Consider the following 19,287-nt stretch of genomic DNA (forward strand, 5'->3'; position numbering starts at 1 on the left):
AATTGTAGGTAAAGTGTCTCCCAAAGTTTGCATGGTAAAACTATTTAATAGTAATGATCCTCTGATTTTAGGGAAAACAGCTTACTACTTGTTGCAGGTCATGTCGCTAAGAGGGAATTAATAGCAAACATTATACCTGTTCTTGTTGTAATTTTTTGTAGCATACTATGCCTAATAAAGGTCTTTGTACTTGCATACAGGCAGTGTAACTCAGTCTGAGGAAAGGTACACAAATTCACAGTCAGGTTACTCGAGCTGTTCTCCAGGCTGGCTGATATTTTTACTTGTGTTTTTTTCTACAATTATGAAGGCCAGATTCTTTCTTATTAGGGATGAGGTGGGTTGAGTAGAATTACCCTCTATAACTGCTCATCCACAAAGGTCAAGAATGTAGTGAACAGCATTTGGTGCACACCACCACCAGGCGGCTTGGTTCACCGCTATTCACATTCTCTTCCTCTTGGTTCTCTTTTTAGGAGACGTTGATCCAGCAGCAAGCATCATTTCATTAGGTCCTGTATCTCCAATGTTGTGGATTAGTGGAGTCCTCCAGCAATTAAATGAGAGCAGTGGACACATCTGAGCACATCAGTCTAGAGAGTTCGGAATCAAAAACCTGGGACAGGCTGGGGCCATAGAGCAGATGCACCAGCCTCTACTAAAAACAGAAACAGCGGAAGCTTCCAGTCATGGCCTACCAAAAAAAAAAGCATTTTGTTATGGCACCGTGTGAGGGTTAATCTTCTCATGAGAATGGAAGTAAATAAATGAGATGGTTAACTTAACCAAGTGAGCAGTTCAGTTACAACAAAGAGCAGCGGATTACAGCAGAGCAGAGGCGGCTTGGATGGTTTAAGTGTAGGGGGAAATCAAATAAAGAGCAGCATTTCCTCAGAATTGAGCATAGCGTGTCAGGAGAATATTTATTTGGGGGGGCTCCAGGTCTGCAGTACTGAAGGGATGGAGCAAGAAGTAAATACCATGTAGTAAACCCTGACAAGTAGAACAAGTGAAACCAAAGCCCCAGATGTTCCACAAGAAAAGGCTTGTTAGGGGAAGAAACCCTTCTTTCCTAGCAGGAGGGCAGGAGAGCGAACACTGGATGAGGGCAGGGGAGAGCACCAGAAAGATCCCAGGAGGGGGAATGAGCTCCTGGGGGTCAACGGAGATGATGTGAAGGCCCAGAACGCTGACCTCCAGTTGCCTAGAACAGCCTGACAGCAGCCTAAGAACAGGGAACTAGTGGCGCCTGTTGTAAGCATTGTTGAAAACCAAAATGTGCCAGTCAGCATGACAAACAGATGCCGTGAAGTGGAGCTGAATGTTCTGTTGACTTACATGGGTTGTTAAGCCTCTTGTCTATATATTTGAGAAAAAAAAGGAAAAAAATAGTTGGCAACAAGTAGAATTTTTATTTTTCTAAATGGAAATGAGGTTTCTTGGTCAGTTTCTGACAATCTTGTTTGTTAGTATAGTTGTGGGGGGATTATTTTATTTTTGGTTGCTTCCAAGTAGATTGTAGTACATTCAGTTAATGAGCACATCTGTATGTTACTAACCTTTTCTAGCTATTTTAAACATTCTTTTTACCACTGTTGAGTTCTGCATGTTGGATTGTAAATGAGACTTGTACGAACTTGTAACATTTCTCTCTCTCACACTCACACGCAGTCAGAAATGCCACCTGATCTTCACCAGCTTCAGAAATCTGATCTTTGCCGATGCTGCAATAAAGTGTTGTAATTCAGAGTTTGTTCTTGTCTCTCTGTATCCATTTTAGCCCAGGGGCTTTACAAGAAGACTTTTCTTTAAAAAGTCCCGCTCCAAAGAGCTCATTTGAACACACACAACTACCATCCTGCTCTGTTCTAACTACCACCAGCCCGCCAGGCTACAGAAGCTCCTCCTGTATGCAAAGCATGGCTCTGCCATCCAGTTATACTATGGATACATCCTCCAGAAGTTTTTGCTTCTATATGTTTATTTTTAATTTAATTTTATTAAATTTATATCCTGCCCATTCCCAACTGGGGTCGGGCTCTGGGTAGATTACAAAATTCAAAACATAATAATACAATAAAACATAATAAATAAATAATAATTCTGAAACCCAGACATTGAATCTGCTGATGGCACATAGTAAAACAGTAGCATCCTATAATATATATCTCCTGATTTTGACAACTCTTCTACAAGCATTGTCCAAGTGTTGGGGAGAACCAAGCAAGAAAGAAATGGAGTCTTGCTGCTACATTCTGGACTAGTTTTCACTGCTGGATCTGTCTCTACGGCAGGCCCATGTTGAATGAATTACAAAAATCCAGCCTCGAGGTGACTTGTGTGGATCACTTAAAGCAAGATATGCCACCCCCCACCCCCTAACCATGTCAGCACAAGCTGACTTCACTATGGGTAGCATGGGGTATGAATAACACATGTGCCATTTTTCAGGAAATGAACATGGTTCTGTGGGTCCTGGCCCTTCTTCTGGGTGGTGGTTTTGCATCCCACTGCAACTCCCTGTCAGGTTTGGGACAGCTATCAAACATGTCAGACCTACTTGTTTGGTCTTCCCTTTGGGGATCCGGGCAGTGGTGGGTTTCAAATAATTTAACAACCAGTTCCGGTGGTAAGATTCAAATAATTTAACAACTAGTTGCTTACAAGTACCATTTTAACCAGTTCTGCCGAAGTGGTGCGAACCTGCTGAATCCCACCACTGGATCCGGGGTTAAGTTTTCTGTGGATGGGAAATGTCAGCAAATAGGAAAAGGGTATCCTTGTGTTGGCTGTGCTTCCTCCTTGCTCTTTGGGCATTGTAAAAATATGCACAATTATTTTTACAAAAGCTTTTCACTTCCCAGAGGAAGCACTATACTCTCCAGTCCATACTATGCCTGCTCTGTGGATGGACAGCTTCCACAACTCTCCCACCTGGCTTATTAAAAACACAGGCAAAAATACTTTTAAAAAGTCACAGACTTCCACTTTTCACTGGTAAGGGACAATGTGGGGAGAAGGTGTGCAAAGTTGTTCCTGGTGGAACACTGACCCAAGGTAGCAACAAGAGGAAAGTTCTCCTCTCCCTGGAAACCAGCACTAACCTCTTCAACATGGGGCCTGTCCTTCACCTGCTACTCACTTTTCCTTTGCCAAGGTAGCAACAAGGATTGAGAGTGGACAGCTGGGCCTCTCCCATTCACAAGTAGCTATGGAGAGGCCCACCAATGGAGCCACCTACAGATTTTTCACCCCATGAACTACACAAGGTCCAGAGCAAGTACTAGCCCTGAAAAGTGCCCCCACCTCTTCCTAGGCTTCAGAAAGAGATTACCAAGGCAAGCGAGGAGGGAGAAACAGATAACTTCATCTACTACCTGATGAGGCTCCCCTTTTCCTCACCTCCCTGCCAATCTTCCTTGAAGGGGCTTTACTTTCCTAGCCATCTGTCCTTACATTATGTCTGAGTATGAAGGATATTAAGTGAAATCCAAGAGGGAAAAGGCACCTCCCCCCACTCCCCCCCAATGCCACAGCTGGAAAAACAAAGATTCTGGCCGAAAACTTTGCAGGACTACCACTTGCCAACCAACTCCAACTCATATTCTTCTCCCACTCTCCCTTGCTAAAGTATTGGCAAAGATGGGGAGAGATCAATAAGCCCTTTCCTGCTCCAAAGCACTAGTGGTAGACTGGCCCAACTGTACAATCACACTGTAGGTTCACACAGCCCATCAGCTCTGCATGGCCAGGAGGCCTTGGTAACTGCGTGACAGCCCTGTAGATTCTCTGTAAGTCTGATTGCCAACTTGTTTTCGGTGCAGTTCCTCAAAACAGGAAGAACTCCCTGAAAGGGTGCACACCTTTGCCCTCAGAGCAAGTGTAGCCTCCTCTGCCTGTGCAGAGCATTCACACTCAGGGCCAAGAAATCTCTTTAATTCTTAGCTTCTGACCCATTCAGGTGCCAACAGGTGCTCCTTAACGTCAACAGAGCCTCTGTATTCTCCTGGGATACTGTATCAGGTGGAGTCCTGGTAGAAATCAAGGGAATGGAGAAATCAATAATATCTTCTTACAAATACAATGAGAAGAGATCTGACAGACAGATCAAACTTCCTTTTGGCATCCGGAGTATCCTCGCTAGCAAAGGGACTCCAGATGCCATTAATCAGTCAGGAACAAATTTTTGATTTACCTCCAAAGCCAGCTTCTCATCTAAGGGCTCCTCAGTGCACCTCATGATCATGATCTTTTAACAATTCCAGCTTCCTTTTAAATGAAGCATTCTTCAGTATCATCAGAGGGAATATAACTATGCTGCAATCAAAGTATGCTGCTGCTCAAGTCAGTGGCATTGCTTTATAAACCTCTTTCATGTCCCCCTGTAGTCATCTCTTTTCTAAACTGAAAAGTCCCAGACTGTTTGAAGCACTGGTCACAAGCCCCAGTACTGGTTGCAAGCCCCGGGAGCAAGCACTACATGACTCTCAGTGCCTCTTTTTTGGTGAGGCAGGTTAAAGCCCCTAACAGTTATATGAATGGCTTGGGTATTTGTTATTTTACTGCACTGAATTTTATTTACCTGTAGTGGAAGGTGGTACTGAGAGATGCTGCTTCCTTAAAACAGAGCAAATGGTTCTTTCTATGCAACCTTTGCCAGTTAGGGAGTAAACTTACAGGCTTCTGCTTTGTTTTTGAATCTCTATCTAAAATTCTTTATTTAATTACTTTTCCAAATTATAAATCAGGTCATAGGAACTGAAAGCACAAAAGTTTACACCTTTGTGCAATCCAGGATGAAATAGTGGCGCCTTGAAGGTCCTGGAAGACACACAAGATGCACTTGGGGTGATGGCCACTAGGGGACAGCCTTGCCAGGGAAATGCTGGCACTTCAATTTGGTAAACTTCTGAGCACTAAGCAAGGACATTTCTGAATGTATATATATTTTTCTCTTCTCTGCACTTATATAACAAACCCAGGTGCATTTTTTCACCTCCTCAGAACAGGAAGCCTTCATAACAGGAAGCCTTCACCTCCTCAAAACAGGAAGCCTTGTTCTCATTTAAAAATATTTTTTTGATATCTGATTAATGGAGTTTGACTCTCAAAAGTTTATACCCTGAAAATCTTGTTATCTCTAAGATGCCACTGGACTCAAATCTACTGCAGACCAACATGGCATTCCTCTTAAACTATCATTTCCCCCTTTCCTCTCCTGGCATGTTTGTTCATTGTTCTAGTTATGTACAGAGTCTTCAGTTTTGCCATAGTAAAGTGCCAGAAGAGGCAGGATTTAGTTTTAGGAATTCCAGTTTTTTGGGGGGTGTTGCAGCACACTTTGAAGATAACATGGATTTTTTTTTCCAAAATTGTCTATTCTATAATTTCACTTACTCCAGTGTTCATCTGGCTGCAGGACCCATGTGTGCCCCAACACTGCATTTGCAATTAAAGATCTATACTATATTTTAGTGTTGTGATTTCTTGTCTCAGGCGTTGCTGGTTTTCTTTCTGTGACCTTGCCAGTGCTGAAAGCAATGGATGTAATGAAGGGATCTTTCATTACAAATTTAGATTATATTCTCCACAGACATCAGAAAAGCAAGTAACTGGTAAAATTGCAGCTGAATTCTGAATTCGATTTTCATAAGGAAACAACAGTATTGGCAACTGGTATGAAAGACAGTAAACTACTACAGAATGCTAAGCTTAAAAGTGAGAAATAGTTGCGTGGCCTGGCATATCTTTTAACAGGGAGATCAAGAAGACCAAGGATCTGTTTACACTTCCAAAAGACTGGACATGACTTGATCCTTATTAACAAAAATATGCCTATCTCTGTATAAATGATGAAAGAAGATATTATGTTTGATTTTGACCAGCGTAATTGGTTGACATATATAGATCCTAGTGGTAGAAACCCTCCCAGTACGAGATTGCATTATTAACATCTGTATTAGACGAGTGAAATAGGAACTTGCCTATGTTTTTGCCTATATCACTACCTTTCCATCATCAGTGCTTTGTCAGGATGAATCAATCCTGGTCCCTTGGATGCAAATGCTTGACCTGCCTTCCCAACTATAGCTAGAGACGTTATAAGGGTTTTTTTTTAATTAATGAAAGCTGAAGGAGGCATGATGCATCAGGTGGAGTAAATACTAATTTATTTCATTTCATGGTTGTCTTAGACAATTGGATTTTGCAGGTTTTTCAAGGACTACCTAAATTTGCCTCACCTATTGGATCAAAGATGTTGGAAGAAAGAAATGAGCAACAGATAACTTTATTATAACACTTTAAATGTTTGGGAAAAACATCCCTCTGGCTCCTGCCCATGAAAAGTATATTTGCTTCATCTTTCTGAATTACCAAGCTCAGTGGTGCCCACCAGCTATGCGTGATGCCCTCAGGAGATTCAATAAACCTTCTGGTTTTAATGCTCTTCTGAGACTCCAAAACCAAATACAATAGTAGAGAACTTGGCAAGGTGTAATAGTGGCTTGTGGGCTATGTTTGGTTTGGTAAGTTGAATATTGTATAAGCCTAGAAGATGGTAGTCTTGGCTTGGGCAACTCTGGGGTCATGTGGGGATGAAGGCAAATCCTATGGATCCATTCTACTAGCAGTGGCAACCTTGTGTTGGCTGTTGTGAGTTTTCCAGTCTGTGTGGTTTGGTAGTTTTTGCTCTTAACATTCCACCTGCATTTGTGGCTGGCATCTTCAGAGCCTGTTACGGTAAGATGTAATTCTCTCTGTGGCAGAGTGTGGAATGATTGTGTGGTGGGGTATGTTTTGTACACCACACAGGTATGGAGGGGTGAGGTGGATTTGCATGTATCTCAATCTGTTGAATCGAAGGCTTAGGACAAAAAATGATAGGTCCTATTATGGATCATGAAGGCTATATCAGTCTGCAGAACCAAGATGGTGTTGTTATGCATACTGATCTGGAAATAAATCCCACTGAATTGAATAGGACTGAGCAAGTATGCTTAGGATCAGAATTCCGAACAGCTTAGCCAAACACTTGGATATAGCTGGTTATCACTGATGTGTGTGCATGCGTATGCGCATGTGTATAGCCAGCAGCTTCTGGTATTACCAGTGGACAAAACAGATGCCTAGCTACACAAACCACCCCACACTATGCTAAGGAGGGAAACACATCTTACTGTGACTTGCCTCTGAAGATGAGAGCTACAGATGTGGGTGAAATGTTAGGAACAAAAACTAGCAGACCATGGCCACACAACCCAGAAAACCCACAACACCCAGTTGATTCCCATTGTGAAAGTCTTCGACAATTCAATGGAAACGTGTTTCCATGCAATGTGGAAGGCACCACTATGAGTGAAACAGATTTGTGGGTTCCAACTCATGGTAGTTATGCACTCCATTGCGAATTAGCATTGTGTATACAAAAGTAGTTTTAATTCAGGGAGTTGGCTAGCTTTGAAATGTTGATGTTCACAATGCTGGGTAGCGTCCCATTCATTTCAATGGATCTAATGCTAGCGCTGCTTCTTAAAGGCTGGCCAGGATTATAGTTACTAAAAGCATTGGTTTTAAAACTGTGAGCAGGATTGCAGCTTGGGATACCCACATACTTCAATGTGTACTGTGTGCACAAATTGAGTGCTGTGGCTGTGACAAATCATGCAAATCAATGGGATGCCAAGATGTTCAGAACTGGAGCATTCAATTATGGCGGGGTCAAGGCTTTCACCAATCAGGGTGATTGATAAATCTGCTAATGGGATGAGCTGGCAAACCAACCCTTCAGATTCACACAAATCCACAGAGAAATCAAATGCAAAGTGTAGAATCACTCGGAAGATTCAAGCCTTCTTATTCCCAAAGCAATGAATCATGCAACGATTTCTGCTGCAGAGCGCTTTGAAAATAACCCAGTTCTATTCATTGGGAGCATGAGAAGCTTCGGACAGGAGCTTGAAGTGGTAAAATGAATGGGCAAAATACTTCTGTAAGGCAGAGCCGATGGGCACAGTGGAACCGATATAAATCACACCACCCAAATTAGGCTGTGAAAGACAAAAAGTGAAAAAAAAAACACAGGAGACTCAGTTAAGCATTGCAGACAGAGAGTACACATGAAACTTTGGATCAGTGATTACAGTTCAGGTACAAGACAACTCCACTTCATTTTGCCACAGAGAACTGAGCATTTGGGAATGCTGTAATGTTCACCACCCCCATGGCCATACAGCCATGCTCTCTTTACCCCATGTCTTTTAGAGCTAAAGTGAATTTTGCCTTTAAAACCCTGTGCACATTTGATCACTAGGACTTGGTCTTACATGCTTGTTACATACAGGACCAAACATATCATTTCTTACACACCATGTCAGTTTCCTTAGGATCCAGTACACACTAATTTCAGAGTTCATCCCATTGAACTCAGGGCAACTTCTGTGCATACTAAATTTATTTTTAGAGGACTTTTTTTGTAGTTTAGCAACACCCTAGCCATAGTACATGTAATTATTAAGCTCTTGTAGAGGCAGTGATTGGTCTGTAAGAGTTCACCTTTACAAGCAGATGGGCTGAAATTCAAGCTTCAAAATAACGTGTAAAATAGATTTCTTGTTACAGTCTAACAGAAAGATGTGGAAAAGAGAAATTCACTTTTATAACAAAAATATCTTCAGATATGATAATTAATATCTGTCCTGAGATGGGAGGTCAATATAAGTATGGTTTTTCTGATGGAAAACCATCAGAACAGAATTATGGGTGGGGGGGATACCAAATATTTTGAAATAATTTCATCTAAGTTGTAACCACTAAACAGGAGGCCATGGTGTTCTCTAACTAGCAACAATTACTGTGACCTTGGACAAGTCCTTTTCTCTGCTCTTGTTTTAAAATACTCGTGGGTGAGTTCCTAGATCTTAATTAAACATTGCAGTCATTGGAGAAGCTCCAATGAAGGGTGATTATTATTAATCCGTATTCTAGCACCTCCATAAACACACACACACACACACACACACACACACAAGCATCCACTGCCAAACGTGTGGCCATTTGGCTTCCAACCAGGCCTTTATGACCTTCTATTGATCTGGAACATTTTTAGGAAGAAATGAACTAGCTATGTATAGAATGAGGTTGGAAGTAAGCCAATGTTTGCTAAAGTCAATGCAGTCTTTCAGTGGGACTTTGGGTCTAGTCCATGTTTATTTATTTATTTATTTACAAAATTTGTTTGCCAACTTTTTGCTCTTACAAGGACCAATGATATGGTTAATAATGTAAAAACATTAAAATCACCCCACACATCATTGGAACAATTAAAAACAGAGTTTAAATAAATCCAGAACATAAAAATATCAGGTAAAACATTGGTTAGGAGTAATGGATCACCAAGGGTATGCTAAACGAAACAAATATGTTTTAACCTGCTGGTGGAAAATAGCAATAGGAGACAGATAAATCTCCTTCAGAACAGAGTTCCAGTACTTCATTGCCATGACTAAGAAAGCTCTCTCCTCCAGTTCCATTTTATGCCTAAAATAACTATGATGACAGCACCAGGACTGCATCCCCTTAGTTCCACTCAGCCAATTAAAGTTCCTAAGGTTGGATCCCAGCTAACTAGTCACAGCTTTTTCTGGCTAATTATTTCAGATGACCTGGAAGCTAAATGCATACAGGTGATGAAGGATCTGCAATTTGATCCTGTCTTCTTCCCAGAGATGGAGAGTTACTTCCCTCACTCCTAGAACGCTGGGAGGGCTCTGGGCATGAGAGGGCTCTGGGCAACGTCCTTACATTGGTCTGGTGGTACCTCAGAGGACCAACATCTATCCCACAGTGCTTCATAGTTCATAGACTAGTAAAAACAGAACAAAACAAAGCAAAAAAGGCTAGTTTTTGTTGGATGGCAGCTACTGAAGACCTTCATTTCCATGTTTTTGTTTTCTTCAGACATGGATACTCAGAAAACAAAGAACTGGTATACATCAGGCACATCAGGCAGTTAGAAAATGCTGATCTAGCTGTGAAGGGTTCCAGTCATGCTGGAGTGGAGTCTCCAGCAGAAGACATTTATCCTGTCGTCATTCTGTGCCCAGCTCTGGCACACCAGTGCTGCAAATCATTTGGTCCTGCCGAAATCACAGACTCCCCGACTTGTTTCCCGGTCAGGGCTTTTCCCGGTCAGGGCCTTTGGGGCGGGGGGGGGGGGTCAGTTCTGGCCCATACTGCTTCATTTATCCCTTGATTTCTGCATGCATTTTTGTGCCTTTAGTTTTCACTTTGATTTTTAAACAATGTCCCAGTGTGTTTTCTAGCTCTTTTGAGACCAGTTTTTAAAAATCTTTTTCTGGAAGTCAATGTTTGAGTCAGCTTTTTCCGAGCGTGTAATGTTTCTATCATTTTGTTTTGTGCCACCCACATCCAGTCCACTCTTTAATGGTTGGACTGTCATCATAATTAAACCACTCCCTCTCCCCCCAAGATGAGCAGTTTCAATTTTGAAAAAAGGTCCTAAAACTTCTCTGTCTCCCCCCCTGCCCCATGACTGCAGTTGCCCATGCCCCTGGAAATTACACTCTTGTGGATTAATGGACTGTGTGGGGAGTAACTGGAGTCTGCAATGGAAGATTGGGTTTGGAAAAAAAAATGCTGCTTTATTGTAATGTTAACCACCACATCACTTGATATAAAATGTATAACAACAACAACGGGTCCCCAAATATTTCCTCTTCATTCTGGTTTTACCTTCTTCCAAAAAATACCCTCAACAGAATATTAACTCTCCCTCAAGTGCTTTCAGCTGTGATTTCCACCAGCTTCCCTGACTTTGCTAGTTCCTTCAATTAATTACTATATTGCATTTACAAATGCTTTTCAAAAGATCACAGAACTTGGAAGAAATCTTTGTGGAATAAAATGCAATCCAAAAATAATGTCTGAAGCTGTTGCCAATAGCAATATCCCTTAGAAACCTGGTCCAGAGCCCTGGCTAATGTAAATCAAAAGAGTCATATCAATTCTCAACAGTTCTGGTTGATCTGATCTGGGTTGATGTGGAGATCTGGTTTTGATCTGCTTCAGAAAACATAACATTTCCACCTATTTAGAAAGCATGCTGGAAAACAGATGAGTCTCACAAGCTGGTGCTGATGAATTAGACATGTATGAAGGAAGCCCTGCCAAGTGGAGAGGAACACCCACTAGAGAGGGCCCCTCCCCCCCTCCCCTGCACAATCTGTGAGGGAATGAATTTATGGGCATATGATGGATGTTATGGGAAAAGAACAAACCTCATCCTAGTTCCATGGTGGCGAGCCTATAGCACTCTAGATGTTCATGGACTACAGTTCCCATCAGCCCCTGCCGCATGGCAAATTGGCCATGCTGGCAGGGGCTGATGGGAATTGTAGTCCATGAACATCTAGAGTGTCATAGGTTTGCCACCACTGGGATTCCTCAAGGGTGAGCAGCTTTGTCAGGGTATAAAGCAACATGGGCTGCTGGTGGTGGAAAGTAGAAGGACCTGCTTCATATTGGGTGCTGAAGGGAAGGGCTTGTTTAGCAGATGGCCTGCCCAGGGAGAAAGTGTGAGCGTGATTATGATGGGCCTTGGCAGGGTATGAATGATAGGGTTGGACACAGCAGGAAATTTCCACCAGTGGGGCAATTATAGCAGGTGTCCTTGTCCTGTTGCAGTCCTCTACCCCCCCCCCCCATATGCTACTGCTGTTCCAAGGATCAACATGGGGGGGGGGGCAGTGAGTTGGGGCAAAAAAGTCCCATTACACTGATGGAAAGTATTTTCATATGTAGAGGTTTATCATGGGACCCAAGCCTTGGTACTGAGCATGGATTGTCAACTAGTAACACTTGCTATTTTGGTTGCCAACAGCCAAGTAGAATCAGCAGTTCTCCTGGAATTAAAACTGATCTCTGGACTATAAAGATCAGTTGCTCTACAGAAAATATACCTGCCTGCAAACCACTCCTTCCAGTCTAGAAATTCATTCCCTAATACTAGGTAGCTAGATGTGTTTGATTACTGTGTAATGAGGGCAAAACTCTCCTTGTGGCTTATTCTTTTTTCACATTTATTCAGATCTTCCCAGAGATTCTCTGTGGTGAGTGGTGACTGCACCATTTCAATGCCATGTATCAATTTCCTTAGACCCAAGGAATTCCCAGAAGTGTAACTTTCCTCCACGTAATGCTGAGGGCACAACTAGGTGGTACAGTGTTTCCAGGATCAATTCATTACAGCCACTTTACCTCAGTAATACTCTTGATTTAAAAATACTGCAGAGGCCTGATCCTGTTCTGGACTGCAGTGGGATGTGAGCAGGATCAAGCCTCCATGGCATTTTTAAACCAAGAATATTCCTGAGGTTAAATGGCTGCTGCATTCCCAGGTTGTTCCCAGTAAACTGTTAATCTTCAAGTGTGGCCTACAGATTTCCTGGAATTACAACTGATCTCCAGATTATAGAGATCAGTTTCTCTGGAGTAAATGGCTGCTTTGGAGGGAGGACTTCACTAAGCTCTTCCCCCCCCCCCCACCCCCCAGGCTGTACCCCCAAGTTCCAGAATTTTCCAACCTGGAGCAGGCAGTCCTAGTGGAGACACTATATTATGGCATTATGCCCTGAGTCTCCATTCCAGTGGAGCAGGCATCTCAAGCAACTGTTGTAGGCAAAGCCCTTTTCCGGGTCATGTTATTTTAAACATGTTCCACTATGGTTCTGCTCCATCTGGCTGTGAATATTCATTATCTTTGTTCATTTCCTGCTTAGCAAAAGATAAATGTGGAATGATGTACACATTACAAACAGAGCCAGTGCCTCGTTGATTTACAGATGTAAGCCTAAAATGCTAGTTCAAGTCCATTAATGTTGCCTAGCAGATTATGAGTTTCACTTCCTCCTATTTTAATTTGGTCTCTTTTTTGGAACTTGTTACAAAATTGGAGGATTAATTGGCAGACCTACAATCAGGATGACTTCATGCTTCTATAAGAAGGAAATGGGTAGGGCAAAAACTGTGTGATCTAGATGAATGCAGGAAAGTCCTCTCAGGTCTTTCAAAGCAGATTTTGCAGGGCTCAGCTTGATCCATCTCCTAGAATAGTCCCCAGAGTCAGAGTATGCCTCTAGAATTGTGGGATCTAGTTTGGAGATCTCACATTTGGACAGAAAGTTTCTTATTGAAGGGAATTATTGCTAAATTTCCAAAAGAGCAAGAAATCCACAAAGAATATATGTGTATCCAAGGATTTTTTAATGGCAATAGAAGATTTTGGAGCAAGTGGCACAGAATCCATTGACAGACAACTCTTTCACAGCACTATTGAAATGGGCTTAAAGCTTTATGGAGCAAGTGGATTTTCTGTGGATAGACAATGTCCCAGGGAGGACAGAGTGCCTTCCCAGGAAGGACAAAGTATCACTGTTCACTGAAATCTATAACTCTGGGAACCTGCAGCCTGGGGAATAAAGGAGTGGCATAATTGTAAACCACAGGCAGGGATAAGAGTACACAATGCACACTACTCGCCCCTCATAAAAGGGAGGTGAATTTACTGCTGGAAAGAGCGGAGTAAGATGTGGGTGTGTAACTGGCCCCAGACAGATAAAACCCCAACTGTGGAGAAAGGTAGGGTATAAACTAAGTAAGTAAATAAATAGATTTCCTCCAGCTTCCACAGTTCACAAAAGGAAATATATCTCTTCCGTAATCCCCTTGCTTATTCTGCTCCCCCTTGACTGATTTTGTTTCAAGATCCCACTGGGGCTTAGCCTATGGGCTGAGAAAAGAAATAGGACAAAATATTTCTGAGAATAAGCAGAGTGCCTTCGAAAATACCATCACGGATACCAAAGGCCCCTGCCTCCCCTCATATGTAGAACCTATGTTAACCTCTAAGCAATAGATCAAACATTCATGCTGCGTAAGTTGAATTCACTTTACCCCCAAACGCAAGCTCCCCTCCAATCTTCTAACTGCTGCAGCTCTGACTGGATTCTCAGTGGACTTATAAAAGTAACTAGCTAATAGTGAAAGTGCCTAATTTAAATTTAAAGCCAGGACTTTGGGGAAGGAGATTCAATAAGGAAAAAAAGTCTGCAAATGCAGCAACAAATCAAATTTAATGGCAATTTCTCAGTCTCAGTAAGAGCCTTGGGGTTCAAACTATTTGTGTCACCATATCTGAGGTGTCTCAAAAGGGGCTTGAAGGGACCATTTGTCTGCAACGCCTGCTATATGTTTGAGGTGCCATAAGCTAGCATAATGTGTGCAAATATAAAAGAGAAAAATGCAACTGCAGCTGTCAAATCAGGCTGCTTGTAGCTGGGTTCACTGGAGGAGTCCCCTACAAGTCAGCTCTGGTCATAGACTCACTCTGACACCATTTGCCCTGAACAACATGAAGTTCTTCTAGCTGAGGTGGCATTGGGCTTTAGTTCTCCTATGCATTGATCACATTCAGATTAGATTGCTGCAATGCCCTCCACAGGGTGCTGCCTTTGAAGATGGTTTGGGAGTTTCAATCACCACGCTTAATTATTTGGTTGGTTCCAGCTACAGAGACCATTTTTCACTTGTACTGAAACAACTTCACTGGCTCCTTACTGGTTTCTGGTTAGGGTTGCCAACCTCCAAGTGGAGCCTGAAGATCTCCCATAATTATAACTGATATCCAAACAACATAAGTTACTTCCCCTGCAGAAAATGGCTGCTTTAGAGATGGACTCTATGGCATTACATCTGGTTGAGGCTCCTCTCTTCCACAAACCATGCCCTCCCCAGAATCCACCTCAAAATCTCCAGAAATTTCCCAGCCAGTGCTGGCAACACTATTTCTGGGCCTTCAGAACCTTAGAAGCCTTGGGACCAGTGTTCCTGGTCTATCCTCTAAAGTTGTCAGCTATGGCCCTGTCCCATTCCTCTCCTTTTTCTGTGGTGAAGCAGGTGACAGCAAGGAATGGGACTTTCTAGCTGTTCCTCATGCTTGCTTGGTGCTCTGGATGTGTTCTCCTCTTTTTACATCTTTTTTGTACTTATTGATATTATATTTGTGATGACCCGTAGCCTCAAGGTTAAACAAGGAAGGGTACTGCCATTCTGTAGGAACTGTAGTTTTTAAATTTTATATATATAATTGTATAATTGTACATACTGTTGTGTACTTCTCTGAGCCCTTCTTGTTGGGGGAGAGTGATTTATAAATCAAATAATTAAATTAATTTTCTCCATGGTTTCCAGCAAAGGGCAATGAGTTTGTGAGTGTACGTAAAATGGTAGGTTTGGCATAAATCTTGATTATTGGTTTAGTTCTGGTCCATGTTCCGCTACTTAAGTGCTGGTTTTATAGAAATTGCTGCTTGTGAGATGTGCACTAACAATACGTGGACATAATTCTGATCTCACTGATGGCTCCTGGTGCCATATCTTGGGCTCCTTCTGCACATGCAGAATAATGAACTTTCAGTCCACTTTCACAATTGTTTGCAAATGGATCTTGCTATTCTGCACATCTGCAAAGTTCACTGAAAGTGGATTGGAAGTGCATTATTCTGCATGTGCGGAAGGGACCTTGTAGTGTTGTTTAGTGCCCTCAAAGCCAAATCTGAGCACTTTTTAGATAAGACAAAGATTTGTTTTAAACAGAGGCAAAGGACTTATTGTACATCTTTACTTTCCAAACACACACAGCTGAAAGCAAAGTTTATACCACGCTGGTCAAACAAGATGAAGAAAGTACATCGAGTTTCGTTCAGTGCTAATCCTCATAGTCTTCGCATTCTTGTTAGCTTAAAACCTTGAATCTTTAGCAATGCCGTTGCTTGGTTTTATTTTTTATTATTGCAGGCACCAAGAATCAAATTAGTTGGTGTGTGGGCTTTTGAAGGCAAGCTGTAAATTCTTACAATTAAGTGTGCCAATTCCTGTTCTCTCCTGAAGGCCCCCTGAATGACCTTAGGCCAGTCAGCCTAACCTACCTCACAAGGGTGTTGTGAGAATAAAATGAAAGAGGAACAAACCATGTGTCCTCTCCAGGGCAATCTGGTGAATGGGTGGGATAAATATGTGTTAGAACAGAATTCTGTTGGTTTTACACACTTGTACAGAATGAATTTGATAAGGTCTTCTCTAAAGTATTCTTAAGCATTTATTCACAATTCCAGCAAGCCAGAATGGTCATGGCTGCTGCAGTTCAGCAAAAGGAGATCTGTAAAGTTTCACTGCAATGAGGCTGCACAGGTTGTTCTACTATATTAACAATGCTAAATGACAAAGCCCAAAATGGTAGGAAAAAAGAGATGAAACCAGCAGAAAAGTAATATCAATCACCCTGGTTAGAATGACGATTATCTACAAGCAGCTGTGTTTGACTCTGTGGAATGAACATGCACCTGAACTCGTGAACATTTGCATACTGGGGATGGATTCCTAATTCATTTGTACAAAACCCAGGCTGTGTCTTTACAGTTTTACAGCTTCTGAAATTATTAGCAGCATTTGTCTCCAAATTCTGCTTTTGCCAAAGAAACAGCTGGGTTTTGCAATGTGTTCTAACAACATTAGAAAGCATAGTCTATGCAGTCACTGCGGCAGCTGAGCTGTTCTACTCTACACATTTTAAAAATATGTCATTAGTTAGATGATAGGCAAATCAGGGAAGGTAGGCACTGAACAGAGGTGTATAGGCAGCCCCCATCCCCCCAGGTCTGGAAAAAAATATATAATGAAAATGCTTCCAATCTCTCTTGTAAACTAGCCTATGAGTAGGAATGGTTTTCTTACATATTTAATCAACCTATATGTGAAATACTGCTGCAGTAGCTAGCCAATAGATATTTCTCAGTGGGCACTAGTGCCTTGATAGCTCTGTTACATATCGTGGAGACTTTGGTAAAAGTGATGGGAAAGGACAGGGGTGTGTGTGTGTGTGTGTGTGTGTGTGTGTGTGTGTGTGTGTGTGAAAGAGACAGACAGACAGACAGAGAGACAGGCAGAGACAGAGAGACAGCAGAGAGCAGAGCAGAGAGGCCAGCAGTAGCAGCCAGGAAACAGTAAGTTTTTTGAGTGGGAAATAGAAGGAAATGAATAGAGTAGCTGATAACTCTGGGTTGGGAAAGTCCTGGAGATTTTGGAGGCAGAACCTAAGGGCCTTTCCTCACTTATCTTAAGCCCCGCGCTACTCTCCTGAAGTAGCGTGGGGTCCTGGGGCACTCCCCACGACGGGGGCGGCAACAGCGCAGCCGCCCCGACACTGCCCCCTCGCGCCCCCTCAGCACGCGGCATCCCTGGCGCTCTTGTAAATGGTGCCTTTTGATGCCTTGGTGCCTTGGGGACGTCCGGGTCGTGGGGATGCCCGAGTGCACGCCAGGGAACAGCGCGCGGCATAGGGGGATCCTCGAGAGTGGGGAAACGCCCTAAGAATAGGTTTGGAAACAGGAAGGCTTATGTTTTAATACTGTGGTTGTTAACTGTAAGCCTCCACAAACAGGACTCTGAAAACATGTTTAAATATCCCTCATGTTTTACAGGGTATGATGTGAGAGAGGAGGACGCTCACTCATCTTTAGTATATCAGTGCATGTGTGGGGAGGTTGTGTTTTCTTTAAAAATATGGGAGAAAAGTTCAATCTTGCTCCGTGCTTTCCCCATCCTCAATCTGATATCATAAAGCTAAGCAGCAGTTATATCATGAGACCTTGGTAAGCATGTGTTTTGCCTCTGAGGCAAACAGCCCAAAATGAATGGTGGCAATCTGGAGCATAACTGGGGAAGACAAATTATGGCTGATTATACACAAGGTGCCTGCTGCATGGTCGGGGCAAATGCCTGTTGCAGCAAGACTTCTTGTATGGAGATATTTCCTTAAGTCCACTTGTATGGAGATATTTCCTTAAGTCCACTTCAATCTTCCATTCTCTCTGTGGCAAGTGAGACCACCTGTAGCATGATTTTAATTTCACTTTGCCACCAGAGCAGCAGCGAGCACAGTTTTGCCCCAGACATCTTCCCTCTGCCCTCGGCCAGTTTACCTAGCTTCACCTTTCTCACTCTCTCACACTGCATGCCTTTCCCCTCATTCCCCCTCCAATGTTGCTGGCTCACAGAAAAGTCACAAAAAAGAAGCTCACTCATACAGGCTTCGACAAAAAACACCAACCTCCATCTTTTCGTGTTGATATATCAAGATATCAACATAAGAAGAACAGAGAGTGCTTAGAAATAACAAGCCTATCTGTCCTCTGGCAGCAGCAGCAGCAGGAAGGGTGTGTGTGGTAGGGGGAGAATATCGGCTACAGCACAATATCCCCTTCTTTGGCAGCTTGTGATCCAGGGAATTGCTTTGTTCTTTCATTTGGTGGGTGGGAAGAGAAGTGTAAATCCAACGCTGGAAAGCAATGTGTGGAAAAGACATAGCTAGATAACGGATTATCTTACAGTGGTATGAGGAGAAACTGTTTTGGGATATTCACCTGAGAGTAAATTGAAAGTCCTTATGACAAAGGAGTAGAAAAAGCATAGTGTTTTATATCTACTTATGTGTATATATCTGTATATAACAGCCTGATTGTAACAACTGAAAGGAACTAAGCTATGCCTTTTTCAGGATAAAGAAGACACCAGATCTGAGAATTCATCCACCATTTCCTGTACCACCTTTGTTCTAGAATGTTCCATTTGAGTTCTGGTGCCTACCTAGTTCTATCCCCAAGGCACAAGAATCCAAGCGGAGCATTCTAAAACAAAGACAGTCCAGAAAATGGCAAATGGATTCTCAAACCTAGTGTCATCTTTATCCTGAAAGAGGTATAGAGAACTGAACTAAATTGTAATCAAAGAAAAAGTGAGATTCACCAACAGCTTCTTGTTATTAGCATCAATACTTACCTGCTTTAAGTTGGATGATATTGCAAAACTACTTTTGTTCTTGTAAACAAAAACTTCATTTTTCATTCTTTCATCCTTATCAAGCTTCTGGTGCGTAAGTTTTGGGTCTGACTGAAGGGAAATGTTTGTGTTTCCTAAGCATAAATATCTGCCTGGCTGAGAGGTGCCCACACTGAGCAGATGAAGAACATTTTTATTCTTATTTCTACTATAAAGGTGGGAAAACACTAAGGAAAAATCACCACATTCACTCTACTTCTTAATTATAATGGCTGAAAAAGGGATTTCTCAGTAACAGTAGAAAATGGCAGTTGGAACTTGATAGGGAAAATCATCTCAGGGCACAGGTGGCCAGAGGATACGCTCCACAGTCAA

The 19,287-nt window shown here is 42.4% G+C and overlaps 2 protein-coding genes across 4 annotated transcripts in view; one reads left to right on the forward strand and one right to left on the reverse strand.

Moving 5' to 3' along the window:
- The window catches only part of UPF2 (UPF2 regulator of nonsense mediated mRNA decay), a 53,594-nt gene extending 51,847 nt beyond the window's left edge, over positions 1–1,747 (forward strand). For all 3 annotated transcript variants that reach the window (XM_048499989.1, XM_048499991.1, XM_048499990.1), the window contains one exon: positions 477–1,747. In XM_048499989.1, the coding sequence (XP_048355946.1) occupies positions 477–486 (10 nt within the window). In that variant the 3' untranslated portion in view covers positions 487–1,747. The remainder of the gene's footprint in view (positions 1–476) is intronic.
- Positions 1,748–7,358: 5,611 nt separating this feature from the next.
- Positions 7,359–19,287, reverse strand: part of LMNTD1 (lamin tail domain containing 1) — a 175,820-nt gene continuing 163,891 nt past the window's right edge. The window contains exon 11 of the mRNA XM_048499424.1: positions 7,359–8,048. Coding sequence (XP_048355381.1) covers positions 7,920–8,048 — 129 coding nt within the window. The 3' untranslated portion in view covers positions 7,359–7,919. The remainder of the gene's footprint in view (positions 8,049–19,287) is intronic.

Source organism: Sphaerodactylus townsendi, linkage group LG06 (assembly GCF_021028975.2).
Source record: "Sphaerodactylus townsendi isolate TG3544 linkage group LG06, MPM_Stown_v2.3, whole genome shotgun sequence".
Lineage (NCBI taxonomy): Eukaryota > Metazoa > Chordata > Lepidosauria > Squamata > Sphaerodactylidae > Sphaerodactylus > Sphaerodactylus townsendi.